Source organism: Chelonoidis abingdonii, chromosome 1 (genome assembly GCF_003597395.2).
Source record: "Chelonoidis abingdonii isolate Lonesome George chromosome 1, CheloAbing_2.0, whole genome shotgun sequence".
Lineage (NCBI taxonomy): Eukaryota > Metazoa > Chordata > Testudines > Testudinidae > Chelonoidis > Chelonoidis abingdonii.
In genome coordinates this window covers 250,948,040-250,970,461 of record NC_133769.1, presented here as the reverse complement: position 1 = coordinate 250,970,461, position 22,422 = coordinate 250,948,040, and the positions used below count along the sequence as shown (strand labels likewise).

General features: G+C 42.2%; 1 protein-coding gene across 12 annotated transcripts in view; it reads left to right on the top strand.

Annotated features, from left to right (window-relative positions):
- REV1 (REV1 DNA directed polymerase) overlaps positions 1-22,422 on the top strand; it is a 109,416-nt gene that overhangs the window by 67,327 nt on the left and 19,667 nt on the right. For all 12 annotated transcript variants that reach the window (XM_032765406.2, XM_075061013.1, XM_075061001.1 and 9 more), the window contains 5 exons: positions 2,530-2,702; positions 6,972-7,074; positions 8,204-8,369; positions 8,997-9,199; positions 11,926-12,159. In XM_032765406.2, coding sequence (XP_032621297.1) covers positions 2,530-2,702; positions 6,972-7,074; positions 8,204-8,369; positions 8,997-9,199; positions 11,926-12,159 — 879 coding nt within the window. The remainder of the gene's footprint in view (positions 1-2,529; positions 2,703-6,971; positions 7,075-8,203; positions 8,370-8,996; positions 9,200-11,925; positions 12,160-22,422) is intronic.

Here is a 22,422-nt window from a genome sequence, read left to right as displayed (position 1 = left end):
CACGTACCTGGAGCTCAAGCTCTGAGGTTGTGGTACTGCCCTCTAAGGACAAAGACAAACACTCTTCCGCCTCTAAAGGAGCAGCACTGAAAAAACCTTTGGTTGGGTGAGACAAAGCTCCCACCTAGGGAACACTCTGTACCTTCACAACCATTGGTACGGACAACATACCACGGACACTCCTCCACAGTACCAAGTGAGCCGATGGTACCGTAAGAGTTCCAGTACCCTAGAGACCTGACAGTTGGGGAAGAACCACAATCCCCATTATTTAGTGCCAGGGTCCTGCTATCGAGCACATCCTGGCACCCAGAATTGCACTCAGCACAAGGCTGTGTACCACCAATACCCCAGCCAGTGCCCCCCTTACTCAGTAACGTCTGACAATGACCAGGGGGATGTCATTTCCCTCACCTCTCATCATGGCCCATCATCACAATACAAGGGTCTTCCTCAAGTCCATCGAACTAAACATGATCATGGTATGGCCGCCTGGGGCACTCTCACCACTCATCTTCCCCTCTCCATGGCTGTATTGGGTTCCTTGGGCAACGTACAAATCCCAGACTTCACAGGCATTTAATGTCTCTCAGAAAGAGTCTGCCTGATGGTCTCCTACAGTGTCACTGTCCAGAGCCCCTGAACCAGAGGAGGAGGAAACTTGAGGAAAAGGAGGAAAGTCTTGAAGGAGAAGCTACCTCTCCAGCAAACCTCTCCTTATCTTTGCCAGATGAGGCTGTAATGCTCCTCCCCCCATCACTAGCTGATGATTTCAACAACTTGCAAGGCCTTACTAAGGTGGCAGACCAGCTGCAGATTTCCCTACAGGAGGTAGCAGATGCACATCACACACTGGTGGATATTCTGCACACCTCCTACTCATCCAGAATTGCCCTCCCAATTAATGAGTCAATTCTAGATCCTGCCAAAGTCATCTGGCAGACACCAACTAGCAAGAGAACTGACAAAAATTTCTGCATCCCTCCCAAAGAGGCCAACTTCCTGCTTCAGCATCCACAACCCAACTCCATCATAGTTGATGCGGTTAATGCATGAGGCAAGCAGTATCACACCAAGTCGACCCATACGACTGTGATTGGAAAAGGCTACATCTCTATGAGAGGAAGGCATATTTGTCAGCGACACTGCAGTTTAGAGTCGCAAACTAACAAGCATCCATGGCCAAATAGAATTGTATTAATGATGAGAAACTCGATGCATTTCTGGAACATTTACCGGAGAGACAAAAGGAACAGTTTCAGGTGATTGTTAGAGAGGGTCAGTTAGTAGCCAGAACAGTGTTACAGCCTGCACTGGATGCAGCCGATACCATGGCCAGCTCTGTCTCTGTGACAGTGGTAATGAGACATTCTTGTTGGCTCCAACTTTCTGGGTCTCCCAAAGAGCTGCAGACTACAGTGGAAGATCTCCCATTTGAAGGGCCCAAGCTCTTCGCGGAGAAGACAGACTCTTCTCTTCACACCTTGAAAGATTCCTGGGCCACATTACATTCCCTGGGAATCCACTCTGCGGGACAGAGAACTTGGGCCTCTGTCTACGCTTTCACAGATCATTGTGCGATGGCTGGAGATTCATCCTCCACTGCCCTCCACAGTACTCTCTGTAGTAACTGACTCCACTCCAAAGCCCCAGCTTTCCATGGAGAATATTGCTGCGAAGCCACTTATAGTGGAGTGCACCCACTGGGACACTACTCAAAGAGGGAGTTACCTTGTGCGATGGTTCTTCAAGATGTTTGTCCCTATGGGTGCTCCATAACCCACCCTCCTCCCTTCTACTTCAGTATTTTCTATAAGGGACTTTGTGTAGAGAGGGAACTGAGAGGGGTTTCACCATCACAGTGTAGATAGCCTTGAGGCAGCATGGGCGGGAGCACACATGTGCAGGTTGAACTGACACCGCTACCTAAAATCTCAGATTAGAGGTGCAGATATTCTTACAGTGGAGCATCCATAGGGAAAAACATTTTACAAAACTATCCTTACTGCACAAGGTGAGTAACTTCATCTTTTCAGGGTTCGTACTAGTTGTCATCAAAATCTCTTGAGTAAAACAACTTGAAGTTTGTGTATCAGGCTGTTCTTATGATGGCTTTACAAAGAAGTTGCATTTTTCTACAGAAAAGTACAACTAATTTTTCAGTGTTCCACATCTCAAAGGTGTGTTATTTACCTCAGATGTTGCCAAAACATTCTCCTCTCACTACAAATGACAAAATGATATGAAATTTGTATCCTCAGCTATGTCACACATCAGTATAGCAGTACGCATGCAGTGAAAATTCTCCTATTCAGAGGCAAAAAAGAGGCACTTTTACCTATGAGGTTTCTTGCTATAGTCAGTTGGCTGTGCTCTTTTTTTATTTTTAAAATATTTATAGTGTATCCTTTAGTTTCATGCCAGAACTACATGAAATAAATTAATTTACATACTTTTAATTTTTAAAGACATTTTAGCTCTCTGCATCAGATGCATGACAGTGATAAAAAAACTTTTTTTTCCGTTTAGCCTAAGGAAGCAGAAGCTTTCCTTCTGAGTCTTTCAGAAGAGATCCAACATAGACTTGAAGCTGCTGGGATGAAGGGAAAACGGTTAACTCTTAAAATCATGGTCAGAAAGGCTGGGGCCCCTGTAGAGCCTGCAAAATATGGAGGCCATGGAATCTGTGACAACATTGCCAGGTAACGTTGCATAGAATTAAAAAACATATCAATATGTAGGTATGGACCCACTACTGCAGGGTGCTGAGCCTCGTGAACTCCCAATAAAACAGAAAGGGCGTTAAAGGTGCTCAGTGCCTTGCAGAATTGGACTTTATATAGTATCTATAACTATATAATAGCTGCAGTACTGTTCTCAAACTTCCTATATGTTTTGCTTAATATAGTCCAGGGGTCGGCAGCCTTTTAGAAGTGGTGTTCCAAGTCTACATTTATTCACTCTAATTTAAGGTTTTGTGTGTCAGTAATACATTTTAATGTTTTTAGAAGGTCTCTTTCTATAAGTCTGTAATATTTAACTAAACTATTTTGTTTGTAAAGTAAATAAGGTTTTTAAAATGTTTAAGAAGCATCATTTAAAATAAAATTAAAATGCAGAGCCCCCCGGACCGGTGGCCAGAACTCGGGCATTATGAGTGCCACTGAAAATCAGCTCATGTGCCGCCTTTGGCACGTGTGCCATAGGTTGCCTACCCCTGATATAGTCCTAGGTGGTGGTCTTGTTTTCCTATAGAAACATGACTATAGTTTAGGATTTTCATGCAAAAAATATCTTAAATACATTTTCTTTCCTCTTGTAATCTTAGGAGTTTAGAGACTAATATCTTTCCTTCCAGTCTCCTTTAGAAGGAGAAAAGGATCTTCATTGTGATGGTCATGAAGTAAGCGGGGCTTGTCTGGACTGGAAAGTCTTCCTGAAAAGGCTTAGATAGTCAAAATCACTTCTGGTAGAGCAGCTGGCTGAAAATACCCACCTTGACACAATTTTTAAAATTGTGTGTTAATTTTCTTCAGCACTGTGTTATAATCAGCAGCACCAATCAGAGCACCCCAGTCTAATCTTTGTAATGATCAGCTTCCAATAAATCTTTTCAGGGATTCAGAGCTTCCAGAAGGCTAATTACAAACCTTAAAGGCTTAGTCAGACTTTATGCTTTTTTCCTGTTTTAAACAATAAATAATAATTGGTAGTACTTACTGACACACTACTACAGTATGTAGCACTAATTGCCTGCCAAATACCTATTAAAGTGTACAGTTCCATGAATTCAGCAAATCCTAAAATGAGTGATTTAACCAAAAAAAAAAAAAAAGTCTACGATAGTACGCTCTCAAACTGATGTCAGTGAAGTATACGCAGAATAAATATTAATATTTGTATAAAAGATGACGTTGAGAACATCCACCTGTTTGAATTATGCTGAAAATAAGATTAGATCTCAGAGAAGCGGTGGCACTCTGTTTGTGGAGTATAACTATCTGATGTAATACTGTTGTTGATATAGATAGAATGAAATAGGGTTTTTCCAAAGCTAATAGCCTCTGTTAAGTCTTTTCAATAAAGTAGAATTACATACTGTACAAATGCTTTACACAAATCAATTACTGCACAGATTTGTCCCATATGAAAAATATTAATACTGATCCCTTTCATAGATGTATTGGGCAGTAGATCTAGAGCTAGAGGAGGAAGTAAAGTAGAAGTGAGAAGCAGTAGAATCAATCAGTCTGAAAACGGAACTTATCCAGGATAAAAATGGAGAATATGGGAGAGGAAAGAAAGGAGAGCCAAATGTGTCCAAATTAGAAAGAAAGGACAAGTGACGGCTGCACTTACAGAAAAAGGGAGGAAAGGTGAACAGAACATACCTCAGAGGTTAGAAAGTTGTGAGGCATGTTGTTTATTATGTGTATTATTATAGCACTTACGAGCTTTAGTCTTTGGGCTAGCATCCAATTCTATTAAGTGCTGTACAAATAGAAAACAAAAATATAGTCACCGCACCAAAGAACTTAGAATCTAAGTATAAAACAAGACAACAGCTAGGTACAGACCAAGCAACAGAGACGTACAAGAGATCAATGAGACAATATTGGGAGAAGATAGTAGGTGTTAGATGAGGCAGGAGTGGGAAAGAAGGAGCTTGATGCCACCAGTACATCCTTCAGGGTTTGAAGGAAAGAAGACTGCGACTGAAATAGTGTAGCTATAGACTCCTCTACATCTCTGGCTGCTATATACATATTAGGGTGGTCTCAGTAAAACGTCGATGTCTCACCTATGAGATCATCAATGTTAGTTAATTACTGAGGACAAAAATGTTTCTCCCTTCCTCGCTATTAACTTAATCCAGAATTTTTTAAAATTGTCTTAGCGTATGTCTACACTACGAGATTATTCCGATTTTACAGAAACCGGTTTTTTTAAACAGATTGTATTAAGTCGAGTGCACACGGCCACACTAAGCACATTAATTTGGCGGTGTGCGTCCATGTACCGAGGCTAGCGTAGATTTCCAGAGTGTTGCACTGTGGGTAGCTATCTCATAGTTCCCGCAGTCTCCCCCGCCCATTGGAATTCTGGGTTGAGATCCCAATGCATGATGGGGCAAAAACAACGTCGCAGGTGATTCTGGGTAAATGTCGTCACTAATCCTTCCGCTGTGAAAGCAACGGCAGACAATCATTTCGCTCCCTTTTTCCCTGGATTGCCCTGGCAGACGCCACATCGTGGCAACCATGGAGCCCATTTAGCCTTTTTTCACTCTCACCGTATGTGTACTGGATGCTGCTGACAGAGGCGGTACTGCAGCGCTACACAGCAGCATTCATTTGCCTTTGCAAGGTAGCAGAGATAGTTACCAGCCCTATTGCACCGTCTGCTGCTTTAGAAATTGGCGATGACGGTTACCAGTCCTATTGTACCGTCTGCTGCTGTCATGGGTGCTCCTGGCCGGCCTCGCTAAGGTTGGCCGGGGACACGTGGACAAAAATGGGAATGACTGCCCAAGTCATTCCCTTCTTTATGTTTAGTCTAAAAATAGAGTCAGTCCTGCCTTAGAATATGAGGCAAGCCTATTAGAGAACCAGAGAGCACAGCCGCTCTGGGTCAGAGCCCCAGACATCCCGCAGAAATGATGAGCTGCATGCCATTCTAGGGGGTGCCCCTGCAACAACCCCACCCATTGCTTCCCTCCTCCAACACCCCTCCTGGACTACCGTGGCAGTGTCCCCCCATTTGTGTGATGAAGTAATAAAGAATGCTTGAATAAGAAACACTGAATTTTTAGTGAAATAAAATGAGGGGGAGGCGGCCTCCAGCTGCTATGATAGTCCAGGCAGGACAGAATCTCCAGGAGACAAAGCTTAAAGAAGGGAATGACCAGGAGTCATTTCCATTTTTGCCCAGGCGCCCCCGGCCAACCTCACCGAGGCCAGCCAGGAGCACTCATGGGATGATGACGACGGTTATCAGTCCTATTGTACCGTCTGCCATCAGGGAAAGGAGGGGAGGGGATACTGCTGTTTAGCGCTGCAGCACCCCGTCTACCAGCAGCATTCAGTAGACATACGGTGACACTGAAAAGAGGCGAGAAATGATTTTTTCCCCTTTTCTTTCATGGGCTGGGGTAAATTGACGACATAAACCCTGAACCACCGACGACAATGTTTTTGACCCTTCAGCAGGGGCAGCTCCAGGCCCCAGTACGCCAAGCGCATGCTTGGGGCGGCATGCTGCGGGGGACGCTCTGCTGGTTCTGCGGCTTTGGTGGAACGGAGCTCTGATAGAATAGTTTTGTCTCCCCATACAGCGATCAGATCCAGTATCTCCCGTATGGTCCATGATGGAGTTCTTTTTGAATTTGGGACTGCATGGTCACCCATGCTGATCGGCGCTCCACACTGGGCAAACAGGACATGAAATTCAAAAGTTCACAGGGCTTTTCTTGTCTACCTGGCCAGTGCATCCGAGTTCAGATCACTGTCCAGAGCGGTCACAATGGTGCTCTGTGGGATAGCACCCGGAGGCCACACTAACCTTGATCTGACATGCCAATACCGATTTCAGCGCTACTCCCCTCGTCGGGGAGGATTACAGATATTGGTATTAAGAGCCTTTTATATTGATATTAAGGGCTTCGTTGTGTGGAGGGGTGCAGGGTTAATTCGGTTTAACGCTGCTAAATTCGATATAAACGCGTAGTGTAGACCAGGCCTCAGACTGGTAATCATCTCTCATAAGTATTGATTTTAATCAATGTTTCTATAGTGTATTTGTCCTAGTTTTCCTAAAAGATATTATTCCAGTTTTGTAGACTGAGAAATTACTTTCCTCTGTGGTATCAAGTAGTATATATTTCTTTGAGATGATGTCTGGAATTAATAGTCTAAAATCTCTTTACGATTTTGTAATGCATCTTTTCTTTAACCGTATTTTATTCTTTGCAGAACTGTAACTCTTGACCATGCAACAGATAGTGCAAAAGTAATTGGGAAGGAAACACTAAACATGTTTCACACAATGAAATTGAACATATCAGATATGCGAGGGGTGAGTTAATAAAACTAAGAGTTCAAGTTTGTTTTTTACATTTCCCTCTCTACATTTATATATTTTATGCAACTTTCTTAGGCTGCACAGACTTAGATTGACATTAACAGGGTAATAGTTCCACATATGATAAAGTACAACTTGACTATTTGTAAACTGGGTACACTTAATTTAGTAATCTTTTTAGAATAGAAATGTGGAAGCTCAAACATGCCATTTTTATAGAGAGTTTTCACAGTTTAATATCACAATTACAGTAAAACTAATTGGCAGTGAATAATATCCTAGCTATGTAAACATAAAAAAAGTCCTAGCACTCCCCCAGCCACCGCCTATTTCATGCTCTGTGTCCTGTTGTACACTGTCTTAGGATTTCCCATCCAAGATTTTAGGAAGGTTGGAGGTAAGCCTGCAAATGGTACCAGGTGCACCATTGAATTGGGCAAAATAATTTTTAAGAATACTTCTGCAGTTTTGTTTTGGATATTATTTTGGACTAAATTAAAGGTGAAGGAAGCTTTTCTGGGCAGGAAATGTATCTGATATGAAAGTATGTTTGTTACTATCGTACTTTGGGGGAAACCCTGCCCTTGTGCACTTGGCATGGACCTTCACTGTTTGTCTGATACTCAAATGCTGAAGTGGTAAGTGTAATATAGATTAGATCAGTGAATTGGAATTAAAAAATAGTATCCCTCACTTGGTAAATCTTTCAGCTGTCATGGGTACTTCTCCGGGTTAGTATAAATTTCTACTGCTGGTTGCAACATATGTATTTGTTTGAGTTTGGGGAGTTTGTATAATTTTTAAAACCAATATAAGTTATAAAATGGTTCATATCGTCCTGTTGAGACAAACTTTTTCTTTATTTTACCCCCCAGAGAAATGAAGAAGGGTGGCACTTTTGTAATTTCTTAGTGTTGACTGTGGGGGCTGATTTTGTTTTTTAGTACCTGCAAAATATTTTTCCTCTAGTAATAAGTGGATGGGTTTGGCTAGGAGGGTTGGGGGAGTTTATATATTACAAAATACTCCATTAAATTTACGTCTGCTTAAGTTGCCCTTATTTGCCACTGTTCTTGACTTTGTGATTACAAATAAGGATACAAAATGTGTGTTTTGTTTTGAGGTTGGAATTCAAGTGCATCAGTTAGTTCCCATCAATAAAACCACTTCAGCTGTTTCCTCTCGCTCATCAGTACCATCTGGACATTTACCTGGGGGATCACATTCAGTTATCGATCTTCTCCATGTTCAGAAAGCTAAGAAATGTTCAGAAGAAGAACATAAAGAAGGTCAGTAATTACTTATGCTAAGCAATCTGTTCCAACTTGTATTTACCTGTGACACTCTGAGTACATTTTCCAGACCTGAAGAAGAGTTCTGTATAAACTGGAAAATTTGTGTCTCCCACTAACAGAAGTTGGTCAAACAAAAGATATTACTTCACCCACCTTGTCTCTCTTATGGCCTGGACTGACACAGCTACAACAACACTGCATGCTTTAAACTGCCATGGTCAGTTGTATTTTGGGTTTGTGATAGTATTGGCTTCCTTTAAGAAACAACTCATATTTAATTTGACTTTGCGTCTGAACATTTTTCAACAGAAATTCATTTCAAGTTATGTAAACAATAAGACTTTGCGTGCGTGTTTTGCTGATACATTCCACCTAAAAAAGAGGGATGTATGGATTAGTTTAGAATCAGAACTTCTGCAAAATCTTGAAAAGCTAGATGGATAATTAAGGTAGATACGTAAAGTAGAAAAAAGTTCTCACTAACCATTCCCATAGTTGCACAAACTACCAAATGTTTTTCAGTAGAAGCATAGAGTAACTAAAATTCCATATCATGTAAAAAGTAAGTTATTTTTGAAGAGTTAAGATAATTTTTCTGTATATTGTTTTCTACATTTATAGTATTTGTGGCTGCTATGGATCTCGAAATATCATCTGCATCAAGAACATGCACTTTTCTGCCATCTCTCACTACCCATCTGACATCTGGTCTCAATCCCGTTACCAGCAAGGCTGAGTCTGCAGTTAAATGGAATGGTTTACACACTCCTATCAGCGTAAAATCAAGACTTAATTTAAGTATTGAGGTTCCTTCACCTTCCCAGGTAAATGTGAGGGGTATGGAACGTCTGATGCATATTTGTTTGTAATTACTGTTCAGGAATGCGGTTCCTATTTTTGGTGGTAAATACCCAACAGGAAAAACTGTCATTCTTCCAGTATTTTTCTTCCTTTTTACTGTGTCAGGGAATGGAACTGGGACTAAAAAGGAGAAGATAGTCCAAGATCAGGGTATTGAATTACCCTAGACCCAGCAACTCTAAAGCTCTTTTAAAGAAATGCAAACCTTGGCTGTAAAAATCATGAAGTTCTGAAAACTTAACTCAGAGTTATGAAACTTTTTTGTGTTAATGCTAGTATATAATAAAAATGTCAATACTCTGTTAGGAATTTAAATATGTACTTTTTTAAATTCTGTAGTATGTGCTGAGCTTTAATTGTTACGTTATTAATAGGGACTATTTTCCATATAGGCTAATTACTAATGAAGTATTAAAGGGACTTTTACAAAGTACCATTTATGTTTGTCATGAAGGTAGAGCTCTTAAGCACTGTTAGTATTCTTTTGTTATAATCCTGATATTCACACCTGCTCATCCTAATACCTGACTAGAGCTAAATAAGAATTCTGCTCCGTGCAAGGTTACACTTTACCGTACTCATTAATTAGTAATACAACTAATTCGAAAGGTTCAAATGACACAGTTCAGATTTTGCCCATGTTAATTTTGTTTAATATATTGAACAAAATAGAAAAGTAATAGAATTTGAAAAGCTCACTCCTCTTGTACTCTAATTCAGTATGCTTAGAAATGGTTAGATTATTTGGAAATTCAAGGTTGTCCCAAAGAACCAAAGTGTTGAAACAGCATGGTGCTCTCCTTTTATTCTTTCCAACCTCATTTATGGTGAAGACCTTTTGCTCCCTCAGGAGATCAGACAAAATGATGTCTTTAAAAGATCACTCTGCAAATATGGAAAAAGGTAGTTGGATACTTTGATATAGCACCAGAATTTTCACTGATGTTCTCAGTATGCAGGCTGCCTTGTGCTTCTTTGGGACTGAAAATTTAACTTTTAAAAGATGAGATCCCATACTACAATAGTCAACCATTGGAGACTTTTTCCCATGCATAACACTACTAAACTTCGAAAGCTCAGAAATAAACTTAATCTACTTTCTTCAGGTTTCTTTGTGTACCAACACAATCATTTCCTAGACATATTTACAAAAGGAGAAGCTCTGCAAATGAGAAAGAAAAGTATAAAATAGACTCTGACCTAACAAAATAAACTCCTATATTTAATGTTATATTTCCTTTTGTTGATAAATTCCTGCAATTATATACCCCTAGTCTGTGCCCTAGGTATGAGATTTTAAAATTTTTCTCAAGGATAATCAGTAGAAGAAAGCATTTAGAATACTCCCCTGAAACCTGTATTTGCAAGACTTACCAGCAAATTTCATTCTGTACAGATTGCTATTTTCCTTGCATTTTAGAGACTTTCTTTTTGTTCTGTATTTGTTCTGTGTGGCCAGCAGGCCGCAGGTTGCCCACCACTGTTGGAGGCTCTGTATTTGTACAGAGCCTCCAACAGTGGTGGGCAACCTGCGGCCTGCTGGCCACACATGGTCTGTCAGGGTAATCCACTGGTGGGCTGTGAGACAGTGTTGTCCACAGACACGGCCACCCGTAGCTCCCAGTGGCCCTGCGGCCCGCACCGCTTTCTGCAGCTCCCATTGGCTGGGAACGACGAATTGTGGCCACTGGGAGCTGCGGGTGACCATGCCTGCGGACGGTCAATGTAAACACTGTCTCCTGGCCCACCAGCGGATTACCCTGACGGGCCTCAGGTTGCCCACCACTGGCCTCCAACAATGTAGTCCTGGCCTCTGTCTGGATCTCCTAGGTGCTACAACAATAAATAATAATTTTGAGCAGCATGGATTCAAATCTACATTTAAGATGTTCCTATTGTGATTATCAGTCATACTCTCTGTCACTCAGGGAGCTGCAATTACATACTTCAGCTTTTGGAATCTGATGCACCATTTCATTTGTTTAGTGTTAGTAATTCTATGTTTTATCAGAATCTACCCCTAGGACCAACTGTTGAGAACTGACTTGATTATTGAATGGTGTTTGTGGTTTGGGGGAAAAAGCATATCCTAAATTTACTGACTGTACTAAAAAAACCCATGTTACAAATATGGCAGTGAGATATCTGATGTTGCTGTAAATACACCAGATTAGTAACACCAAAGGAAATTGAAGCATATATATATAAAAAAATATCCTGGCACTAAACTGAATGATCACTCAATTGCTGTGTTGTTGAATGATCAGTCAGCTGCTTTAGACCAGATAGTAGACTTATGTTCAGATCAATATACATGTTGCCAATATCTTATTTGATTAGTTATTTAGGGTTATAATGAAGATTAGATTAATGTGAAGGGAAGTTTATATAGGAATTATATTTACTATGTTAAATATTATTTTTAAAAAAACAAGACTAAGCATTTATGTATACTAACTTAATTTTGCCTTTTACTTAATACAGCTGCTACAACATTCAGTACTGTCAGATTCCCAAGTCAGCTTGTGTATACAGATTAGGATGTCAGTTGTTGTGTTTTAATTTCTTCTAATTTCAATTTATAAAATAAATACTATGACTCTTTTAAACTGTTTTTATGTACTTATGTTCTTGGTTCTCAGAAAATCTAATGACCTTTTTATTCTATTTTATTTTATTTTATTTGCAGTTAGATCAATCTGTCTTGGAAGCACTGCCATCTGATCTCAGAGAACAAGTAGAGCAAATGTATGCCATTCAACAGGCAGAGACTTATGGTGATAGCAAAAAAGAGCCCATAAATGGGTGTAACAGTGAGTTTTTGCCACAGCCGGTTGGAGCAGTTCTCTTACAAATACCAGACCTCCAAGAACCAAACAGTGATACAGGAATTAATGTAATAGCCCTGCCAGCATTCTCACAGGTAGAGTATACTCTAAAATAAGTGGGCTTTAACATGGTGTCAACAAATATGAGCTTTGAATCTGTAGTAATAATAGTTAACAACTTCATTTGTCCAGGCAAAATTATTAGAATTTGTGAGTTGTTCATAGGCCACTATGTATTGGTCTCTGCACCTTTAGAACTTTTATCCTGGACTCCGGAAAAGTATGATACATGTTAAAGATTTATAGTTGCCATTATTTCTACATCCGTGTCTTGAAAAGTTATTTTTTGTTGTTGTTGATGAAAAGGCTCTGCAATTATCCCTCATTTTGCAATAAAATGAGATATATGAACATTTTTTTCCTTGCACTGCAGCTGTGTTACATTGCATTACCAGTGCAAGGCAGTCCTAAAATCAGCTTAACTAGCCACTGGAGGATCAGCCCATTATAGATGAATCTTTTGATGGCATAAAGCTAGTGTAGTAGCTCCCAAGCTACACATGTGCCTGCCAGTTTAGTTTAGTGTGTTTTTGTCAGGGGGAAAAGGAGGCGTGACAGGAGCTTCCATGGGTCCCAGCAATTCCCAGATGCCATATTAGTTGCTTGAGGCTGTTGGCTGCTGTTGCAAGTTAGACCAGCCTAAGGACTATTTTAAATCCATGAAGGCTACTAGACTGGTGCACAGCAGGACCAGGATCAGGGGAGTGCAAAAGTGATTTATAGCGTGATGGCTTGAAGTGGTAGATAGTTGCTGTTCATCCAAGGCTGGTCATCCTTTCTTCAGTCCCAGGGGATCACATATGTTGGAGATGGATGTTGAAAGATCTTGTTATAGACTTCATTTAAAATTCATTAGCAGCAACAGGGAGCTAATTCTCCATTCACTGTTTCAGGACACTATACATCGTATTAGGCAGAGGGGGAAATTGAACTGGGATCTCCCAAGCACCGGCTGAGTACCCTAACCACTGGGTTAAAGTTTGTAATAGATGCCTGTCTCCCCCCAACCCACCCCCAGCTGTTTTGTGTGAAATTGCAAAAACAGCTTAGCCACCTAAGCTGTCTAACTCCAAGAAAGGGGAGATGGTTTTCCAGTTGTGGATTTCAAACAGAGATAGGTGCCTCCCTGCAGCCTGGACTTAGGTGCTGAAATCTGTGAGAGGGACAGGGTTTAGGACATACTTCTCTCATCACCATTTCCCATTGGCTAGCTCAGGTGGCCCCACCTAGTGTCCTGGCTTTTGTGCATCCTGTTCTTAGGTGCCTAACTCAGGCTTTGTGGATTCCAGTGATTTTTGTATGCATCTAAAAGTTAAACATTGTGGTAAAGTCCCTTTGTAGATCCAAGCCCAAGTTCTCAAAACTAAAAGTAACATGAGTTCAGCAGTTCTTAAAGTTGTTACTATTGAAGTGGTATCTTAACTGAAAACAAGATATGGTCTTCATGTCGTAACTACATCATTATGGAGAATATATCATAGATGAAATGTAGAGATGGAAGGGATCCCAAGAAGCCATCCAGTCCAGCCCCTTTTGCCATTGCACAAATAAGTAAACCTAGACCATCCTTGACGGTGTCCAACTTGTTTTTAAAAACTTTCAATAACAGGAACTCCACAACCTCCCTTGGAGGCCTATTCCAAGTTTAAATACCCTTATCATTAGACAGTTTTTCCTAATATCTAATTTAAATCTCTCTTGCTGCAGATTAAGTGCATTACTTCTTGTCCTACCTTCAGTGGACTTGGAGAACAATTGATCCTCGTCCTCTTTTAACAGCCCTTAACACATTGGAAGAGAGTTATCAGGTCCCTCCTCAGTCTTCATTTCTCAGGACTAAACATGTCCAATTTTTTTAACCTTTCCTGATATATCAGATTTTCTAAACCTTTTTTCATTTGTATTGCTCTCCTCTAGATGCTTTCCAATTTGTCCATATGTATGTAAAAGAAAAAAAAGTTATTTATATTTGAAACTTAATGAATTAGTACAGTAGTACACTCCATAAATTGAAATATTACTGTCATTCTGCGGCAGGAGGATTTTAGCAGTGGAGAATTTTAGCTATAACAACTCAGCAGAGGTAAATTATTACACAGTTTACATCCTGCAGTTGCTTATTGCTTAATTAGGTTAATTTTTTTCAACTCTACACCACTTTTGTCTAAATTGCTTTTATATGAGTGGTTGCCTAGTTAATAAGGTGACTGATTTGTTCATTGGGAAATTTGTGGTAAGTTTCACTTGTTAATTCTAAGGTTTGTATTGTAAGAATCCATATAGGTTTAATTCATTTCAGTCAGCCTCTGTAGTAATCATTTGGAATATAGAGAAATCTATAAAAGTTGACAAGATTTGAAGCTTAAAGCAGAGCATTCAAGTGGTAAAGAATACAAGTATTTACAGATATTTAAAACTGAATGGCATGTGTTTGCTGTGTTGAAGTTAGTTTTTTCGAGTGCTTGCTCATGTCCATTCCATGTTAGGTGTGCGCATGCCACATGCGCAGTCACCGGAGATCTTTCCCTCAGTGGTATCTGTTGGACTAGCTCTATTGCCACCTGCACATGTGCCAGTATAAGGGGCCTATCTGGCCCTGCACTCTCTGTTCCATCTGACCACCCGTGACAGTCGCTGGAACAACTTCTCTTGCCTTAGTGAGGCATTTAGTCAGTGATTCTGTTATTCCATCCTTTCTTTCACAAGTTTAGTTACCTTCAGTTATTTCTTTTAGTAGTAGTGTCTATAGTTAAATCCTCCACATTTACCTTAGAAGGGCATCCTCTGCCCGCAGGGGCAGACGTGCCCCGATTTCTGGGCTTCAAATCTTGTACCTACTGCAGCAGGCCTGTGCCGGTGGGCGACCTGCACTCCACCTATCTGAAATGTCTGGGGGAGGATTACGTTCGAGAGCATTGCCAGATCTGCTGCCAGTTCAAGCCTCATATGAAGGAGGACAGGAAGGTTAGGCTAAGTTCCATCCTGATGTAAGCCAGATTCAGACCAGTATCAGAACCAAGCTGGTCAGACATTGGTGCGGAGTGCTCCTCCAGTGGCACTGGTGTCCCAGCTTCGTTCCCCTTCACCAGTGCTGAGGAAGAAACACAAGAAACAATGCTCCGAGAGGGGACATTCCCCAGAATTGAGGAAGGACAAACACAGGGAGTGCAACAGTGGGAAACCTGTGTCTGTCCACTCCTTTACCCCAACTCTCCTTGTGGCACCATTTACTCCACCCTGCTCGCAGATGCTGCTGAGTCTAGTACAGGACCATCCACCAATACCATGGGGTCATCATGGCACGAGCAGGGTTTCAGTGCAGTCCACCCTGGAGGCATTTGCAGTCGCCAGGGACCAAACGGCTTTCCTGGTACTGCCGATTCTGGCAGAGCAAGTTCTGGCACCGATGAGGTCATCGAGCAGAATGGGGCATGTTGTCTTGAGCACCTATCCAGCACTGGGTCCACTGGTACCGACCAGAGGGAAACCGACCCTGCTGATGTCGGCAAAGAGTTCATTGCTCCAGCACCGTTTCCTGAACCCTCACTGACAGAAGAAAGGAGTTCCAGTCCCCTACAATCCCTCCAAACTGACTTGTCCTCGGGGTAGGGTACTGGTATTGGCACCCAATCAAGGGGCCAATACCAGTACCCTACCTACGTTTCATCAGATCCTAGTGCAAGTGGGGGACTCTCTCTGGCTTGGTGGGCAGTGGCTCATGCAGAAATCCGTGGGGTTTTCCCCTGGTACTGGGAGTGTCTTCCAGCCATTCACACACAGTTGTGAGAGAGAGAAGGGCCACTCCTTTGTGTCACCCAAATTCCAGTACTGAGCCCGGTACCAATACTCAGGAGTTAGAGCTGCATGATGTGAAGGCAGAGTCTACCCTTACCTTGTCAACTGGCTGATCAAGAGCTGGTCGGAGGCCCACGTGAAAGCCAGCATCAGTCTGGTCCAAGCTACCTTCTGAGCCCTGGGCCTATTGATAAATTAGCAAGTCAACTCTCCTCCCCGTCCAGAGGATAGAGTTTATCCTGGTGGTGCTTGATTCTACCCGGGCCAGAGCATTCCTCCCAGAGGTGAGCTTCCAGAGAATGTCGGCTTTGAAATCAAAGATCAAGGCCCACTGCATGACGACAGCCAGTTTCTGCCTCAGACTTTTAGGTCACATGGCAGCGTGCACCTACATGGTACAGCACGCAAGACTGCTCCTCAGACCCCTTCAAGCTTGGCTGGCCTCAGTGTTTGTCACTGAGCCGTCACCACTTGGACTTCGTGCTTACAGTTCCTGCCCCGGTCCTCACCTCCGTCAACTGTCCCTTTGTCACTCTCCAGCCATCAGTATCCCTAATCTCTGACATATCTGGTCTAGGTTGGGAGGCTCGCCTCGAGCATCTCCGTATTCAAGGTGTGTGGTCTCAGGAGGAGCTGTCCTTGCATACAAACGTCCGAGAGTTCAGAGCAGTCCACCTAGCATGCCAGGTGTTTCTACCCCAGATCGCAGGCAAGTAGTGCAAGTACTCATGGACAACATGGCAGATGGCAGCCATGTTTTACATCAGCAAACAGGGAGAAGCACACTAATCCATCCTCTGTCAAGAGGCCATTCACTTGTGAGACTTCTGTACAAAGCACTCCATCCGGTGGATCCATCCACTGCAAAGCTTCTATACCTTGACTTTTTTAGCAAAGCTTTTGATATGGTGTCTCACGGTAGTCTTGCCAGCAAGTTAAAGTAGTATGGATTGGATGAATGGACTATAAGGTGGATAGAAAGCTGGCTAAATCATCGGGCTTAATGGGTAGCGATCAACAGCTCGATGTCTAGTTGGCAGCCGGTATCAAGCAGAGTGCCCCAGGGGTCGGTCATGGGGCCAGTTTTGTTCAACATCTTCATTTAATGATCAGGATGATGGGATGGATTGCACCCTCAGCAAGTTCACGGATGACACTAAGCTGGAGAAGAGATAGATACGCTGGAGGGTAGGGATAGGGTCCAGAGTGACCTAGACAATTGGAGGATTGGGCCAAAAGAAATCTGATGAGGTTCAACAAGGACAAGTGCAGAGTCCTGCACTTAGGACAGAAGAATCCCAGGCTGGGTACCGACTGGCTATGCGGCAGTTCTTCAGAAAAGGACCTGGGGATTACAGTGGGCAAGAAGCTGGATATGAGTCAACCGTGTGCCTTTGTTTTCAAGAAAGCTAATGGCATATTGGGCTGCATTAATAGGAGCATTGCCAGCAGGTGGAGGGAAGTGATTATTCCCCTCTGTTTGGTATTGGTGAGGCCACATCTGGAGTATTGTGTCCAGTTTTGGGCTCCCCACTACAGAAAGGATGTGGACAAATTGGAGAGAGTCAGCAGAGGGCAACGAAAATGATTAGGGTGCTGGGGCACATTACTTATGAGGAGAGGCTGAGGGTGTGACATTCTATATCTTGGGGGAATGTCCTGATTTTTATATATAAAGCATGCCTTGTAAGGTATCACGGGAAATCTTATGATCTGCTGAAAGTAATCTCTCTCTATATATGTATATCATTAATGCATATGAAGTTATGAGAATTGTGTGGTATGGTCATCACTAAAATATGCTGTAAGTTAGGGAATCAGCCAGATATTCACTCCCCAGAGGCTACAGCAAGGAAAGTAACCAGCACCTAGTGGGGTATCAATCAACCCACCAACAACCATTGTCCAGCAAGGGAGCTACAATGCAATAACTTACTTGCATGAGGCCACACCAGGTGAATTGCTCAACCTTTCCTGGAGTTTCAGCAGTGCCCCGAGACATGCCTGGACTTGTGCTCCCCAAGCACATGGGACTGAGGTTACAAAACAGACACAATGACGACATGTGGGGCCTTTTCTCCTGCCCCCAACTGCACTGCAAGCAACTAAGACACTGAGAAGAAAAGACTCCAATAGAGGAGATTGGCCTAGGTTTAAGGAAATATTAAGGACTGCAGTATTCAGTAAGGTGAGAAACTGCTTCATCTAGATGTTGCTGATCTGATAGAGTTGAGAGTTTAGACTGCGTGCTTATATTATATTTTATTTTATTTTGGTGACTGACTTTTTGCCTGTCACTTAAAATCAGTTTTTTATAGTCAATACATTTGTTTTACCATTTATCTTTACCAGTGAGTTTGTATGAAGTATGTGGCCAATCTGCTCAGGTTTTGCAAAGACTGGTGTATGTATATCCACTTTCCATTGATGAAGTGGTGAACCAATTAATAAATCTGCCCTACCCATCTTGAGCAGTACAAGACGGTATATTCCTGAGGTACAGTCCTGGGAGCTGGGGGGATTTGGCTCTGGTGCCTTTCTCTGTCTGATTCATTAGTGGCTCTGGGAGCATTCCTGCAATATATCTGGGTGTGGGGCTCCACATGCATTTGTGCTGAGTGATAAAAACACCTGAAGGGGATTGCTGCTGATCACTAGCAAGTCATGGTGAGAGACAGCCCAGGCTGGAGAGAGTTAAGGGGGCACAGTGGTCCCACAGTCCCAGGTTGCACTCCAGGGAGACCCTGTCACAGAGGGAACTGTGCTTATTTAGTCTGAAGAAGAAAAGAATGAGGGGGGATTTGATAGCAGCCTTCAACTAGCTGAAGGGGGTTTCAAAGGGGATGGAGCTAGGCTGTTCTCAGTGGTGACAGATGACAGAACAAGGAGCAATGGTCTCAAGTTGCAGTGGTGGAGGTCTAGGTTGGATATTAGGAAAAACTTTTTCACTAGGAGGGTGGTGAAGCACTGGAATGGGTTACCTAGGGAGGTGGGTGGAATCTCCATTCTTAGAGGTTTTTAAGGCCCGGATTGACAAAGATCTGGCTGGGATGATTTAGTTGGTGTTGGTCCTGCTTTGAGCAGGGGGTTGGACTAGATGACCTCCTAAGGTCTCTTCCAACCCTAAGCTTTTATGTTTCTGTGATTACTGGATCCCGGAACTCTCTGACAGATCACCTCAGCGGGTCTTTCTCTTCTCACCATGAGTGGTTCCTTAATCCTGATGTAGCAAGATCCATCTTCCAGAGGTGGGGGTTTCCCTTTGTAGACCTCTTTGCAACCAAGAAGGACAGGAAATGTCAGCAGTTTTGTTTGCTATGTGGTCGCAGCCCAGGCTCACTCAGAGATGTCTTAGTACTCCTATGGACAAACCACCTGCTCTACATGTTTTCCACCTATTCGTCTTGTACACGAGGTCCTACTGAAACTAAAGCAAGCGTTCTTATAGCCTTTGCTTGGCCTCATCAACACTGGTTCAGCACATTAGTGGATCTGTCAGTAGCGGCCCCATTGCCGCGCTTTCTCCTCCCGGACCTGATCTCATAAGATCATGGCTGTCTGCTCCACCGACCATGTGGAAGCTCCATGATTGAATCCAGTGAAGTGGGCCTGTTCTGGTGGACTTTTTCTGGTTTTGTAGTAGGAAACCATCTGCTAGAATGACTTACATCACCAAGTGGAAGCATTTCTCAGTGTGGTAATCCCAAAGAGGCCTCTCAGTCATCCCTCCAGTCCATGTGGGAATACCTGCTTCATCTGAAACAACAGGGCCTAGCCATTTCATCGATCAAGGTGAATCTAGCAGCAATCTCAGCCTTCCACCCTCTGATGGCCAGTAAGTCACTTTTTCCAAGGAACTAGAGGGACTTTACCCTCAAAGTCGCCATCCCATTCCCCTGTGGGACCTACACCTCATCTTGTCGAGAATCACGGGCCCTCCCTTTGAGCCACTGGCATCATGTCCTATGTTGTCTCTCTCCTGGAATGTTGCCTTCCTAGTAGTGATTATCTCAGCCAGGAGGGTCTTAGAAATGAGGGCCCTTACATCAGAACCCCTGTATATGATGATCTTTACGGACAACGGTCAATTCTGCCCCCATCCAGCATTCTTCCCAAAGCTGGTGTTTCAGTTTCATAGTAATCAGGTTTTCTTCCCCAAACCACACAAAAATTCGGAGGAGCATGTTTCCATACATTAGATATTAGACACGCCCTGGCTTTCTGCCTTCAGAGGATCAAGCTGTTCCATAAATCCACACAACTTTTTGTGGCAGTAGCAGCCAGGATGAAAGGACTACTGGTTTCAGTCCAGAGAATTTCATCCTGGATCACGTCCTGTTTTTGTATGTGCTGTGAGCAGGTGGGTGTCCCACTTCCTGCCCATTAAACGAGAGCTCAGGCTTCATCAGTGGTGTTTCTGGCCCAGGTCCCAATCCAAGACATCTGCAGAGCAGCAACATGGTCATCGGTACATACCTTCTCCTCCCATTATGCCATAATCCAGCAGGCTAGAGATGATGCCAAGTTTGGTAAAGCAGTGTTGCAATTGGTATGTCTATGAACTCTGAGCTCACCTCCTTGGCGTGGGGGCCACTAACGTGGAATGGACATGAGCAAGCACTCAAACAAGAAAAAACTATTACTAACCTTTCCATAACTGTTCTTCGAGATGTCTTGCTCATGTCCATTCCATGGCCCACCCTCTTGCCCCTCTGTCAGAGTTAGCTGGCAAGAAGGAACTGAGAGTGTACAGAGCCGGATGGGCCCTTCATACATGCATGAGCACATGGCACCAGAGAGCACTATTGCTAGTCCAGTGGATACCACTGAGGGAAAAATCTCAAGCAACTGTGCACGTGAAGCATAAACACCTAATGTGGAATGGACGTGAGCAGCACATCTCAAAGAACAACAGTTACACAAAGGCTAGTAACTGTTTTTTACCATTAGCAAATTTGCACCTCCTACTCTGATTTCAAATGGTAAATTACTTTGAGAATGTAAACAGCACATAAAAAACTGATGTTTTGTATGATGAGTTAATAAGGAAAGGTCACTTACGAGTTCTTAATTTCACAATAGATTTGTTTTGCCTGAGAGCTAAGTATATTGTAATCACCTTGTTAATAATTTATTACTGGCATAAATACCAGCATAACGTTTGAGAACTATTTATGTAAAGTATACAAGATTCACTTTTTTGTTCAGTTTTTTTAAACCTGACATTATGATTGCACAGATAATTACTTAAGAGTCAGGAAATTATTTAATTTTGTACTTTCAAACTTTAGTTTGGATCACTTTAGAGCAACTTACAAAGTGCACCTTTTAAGCAATGGGGAGTGAGTGTGCACACGCACAGGTAAAAACAAAATAAAATATCCTGTGTGTGATTTTATTTGAGAAATAGTTACGAGAGGGTGTAATTAGACTGTTGCAATGCATGTACACAAAGGGACCACGTTCATGCTGCATGTGCAGATTTCCTGATTCTTGGGTGCTTAACCATTCAGCTTTAACTTTTTAAAAATATATATTTTTAATAGAAATGCCTATGTTTTTAAAAGTAATTCCAAGTTCTGGAAATATTCGGCTGGATTCCACTGTAATGTGCTATCAAATACAAGGTGTGCATTCAGTAAGGCCAGGACTCCATCCAAGGCTTACTTTATTTACTGCAAATCTTATGTGTTGAAAAATTTGTGCTGGGCATGAAGAGTTTTCAAAACTGAAAAAAATCTGTGCCAAGCGCATCAAGATTTACCTTTGTAAGCAGATGCACAATTTATACTAAGTGAGTATTCATTAGAGAGGTAAGTTGGTATGTATGAACTGTGCAGCCTGTCTTCCATACAAATATTTGTAGATCTCAGTTGGAAAAAAAAATGCCATTGTTAAAAAAACTACTAGGCTTAGCAGAATTCTCTTTTTATTTTTTTTATAATCTGATGGATAATGATATGTTTATTTTTAAGCATTTTTTCAATTTTTCTTGATTTTTAAATTTTCATGGTTCCCACAATTGTGAAAATTGTGCAAATTATGGAGAGGTCAGACAATAATTAGTTTATGACCGTAGACATTGAGATTCAAAAAGTTAAAGCTTTATAATTGTTAAAAAATAAATTGTCAACATCACATGTCAAAATATGCACACTTAATATGCTTAAATCAAACTTTGATAAGTTCTCAAGCACCATTTTCTTACTTTTTCTATCTGTACGTTTGTTATCTCTGGAAGTATATTTTCATCAGTTTGTGTGTGTACAGAGAAATCAGTGGTTTATCTACATTTACCGATAAAAATCTAGCCTTCTAAGCCTACCAATAACATGTAATCTTCATGTACAGCTTGTTTTTGAAAGCCTCATAATTTTGCCAAAATATAACCATTCTTCTTCGAGTGATTGCTCATATCCATTCCAGTTAGGTGTGCGCGCGCCGCGTGCACGTTCGTCGGAAGACTTTTACCCTAGCAACACTCGGTGGGTCGGCAGGGCGCC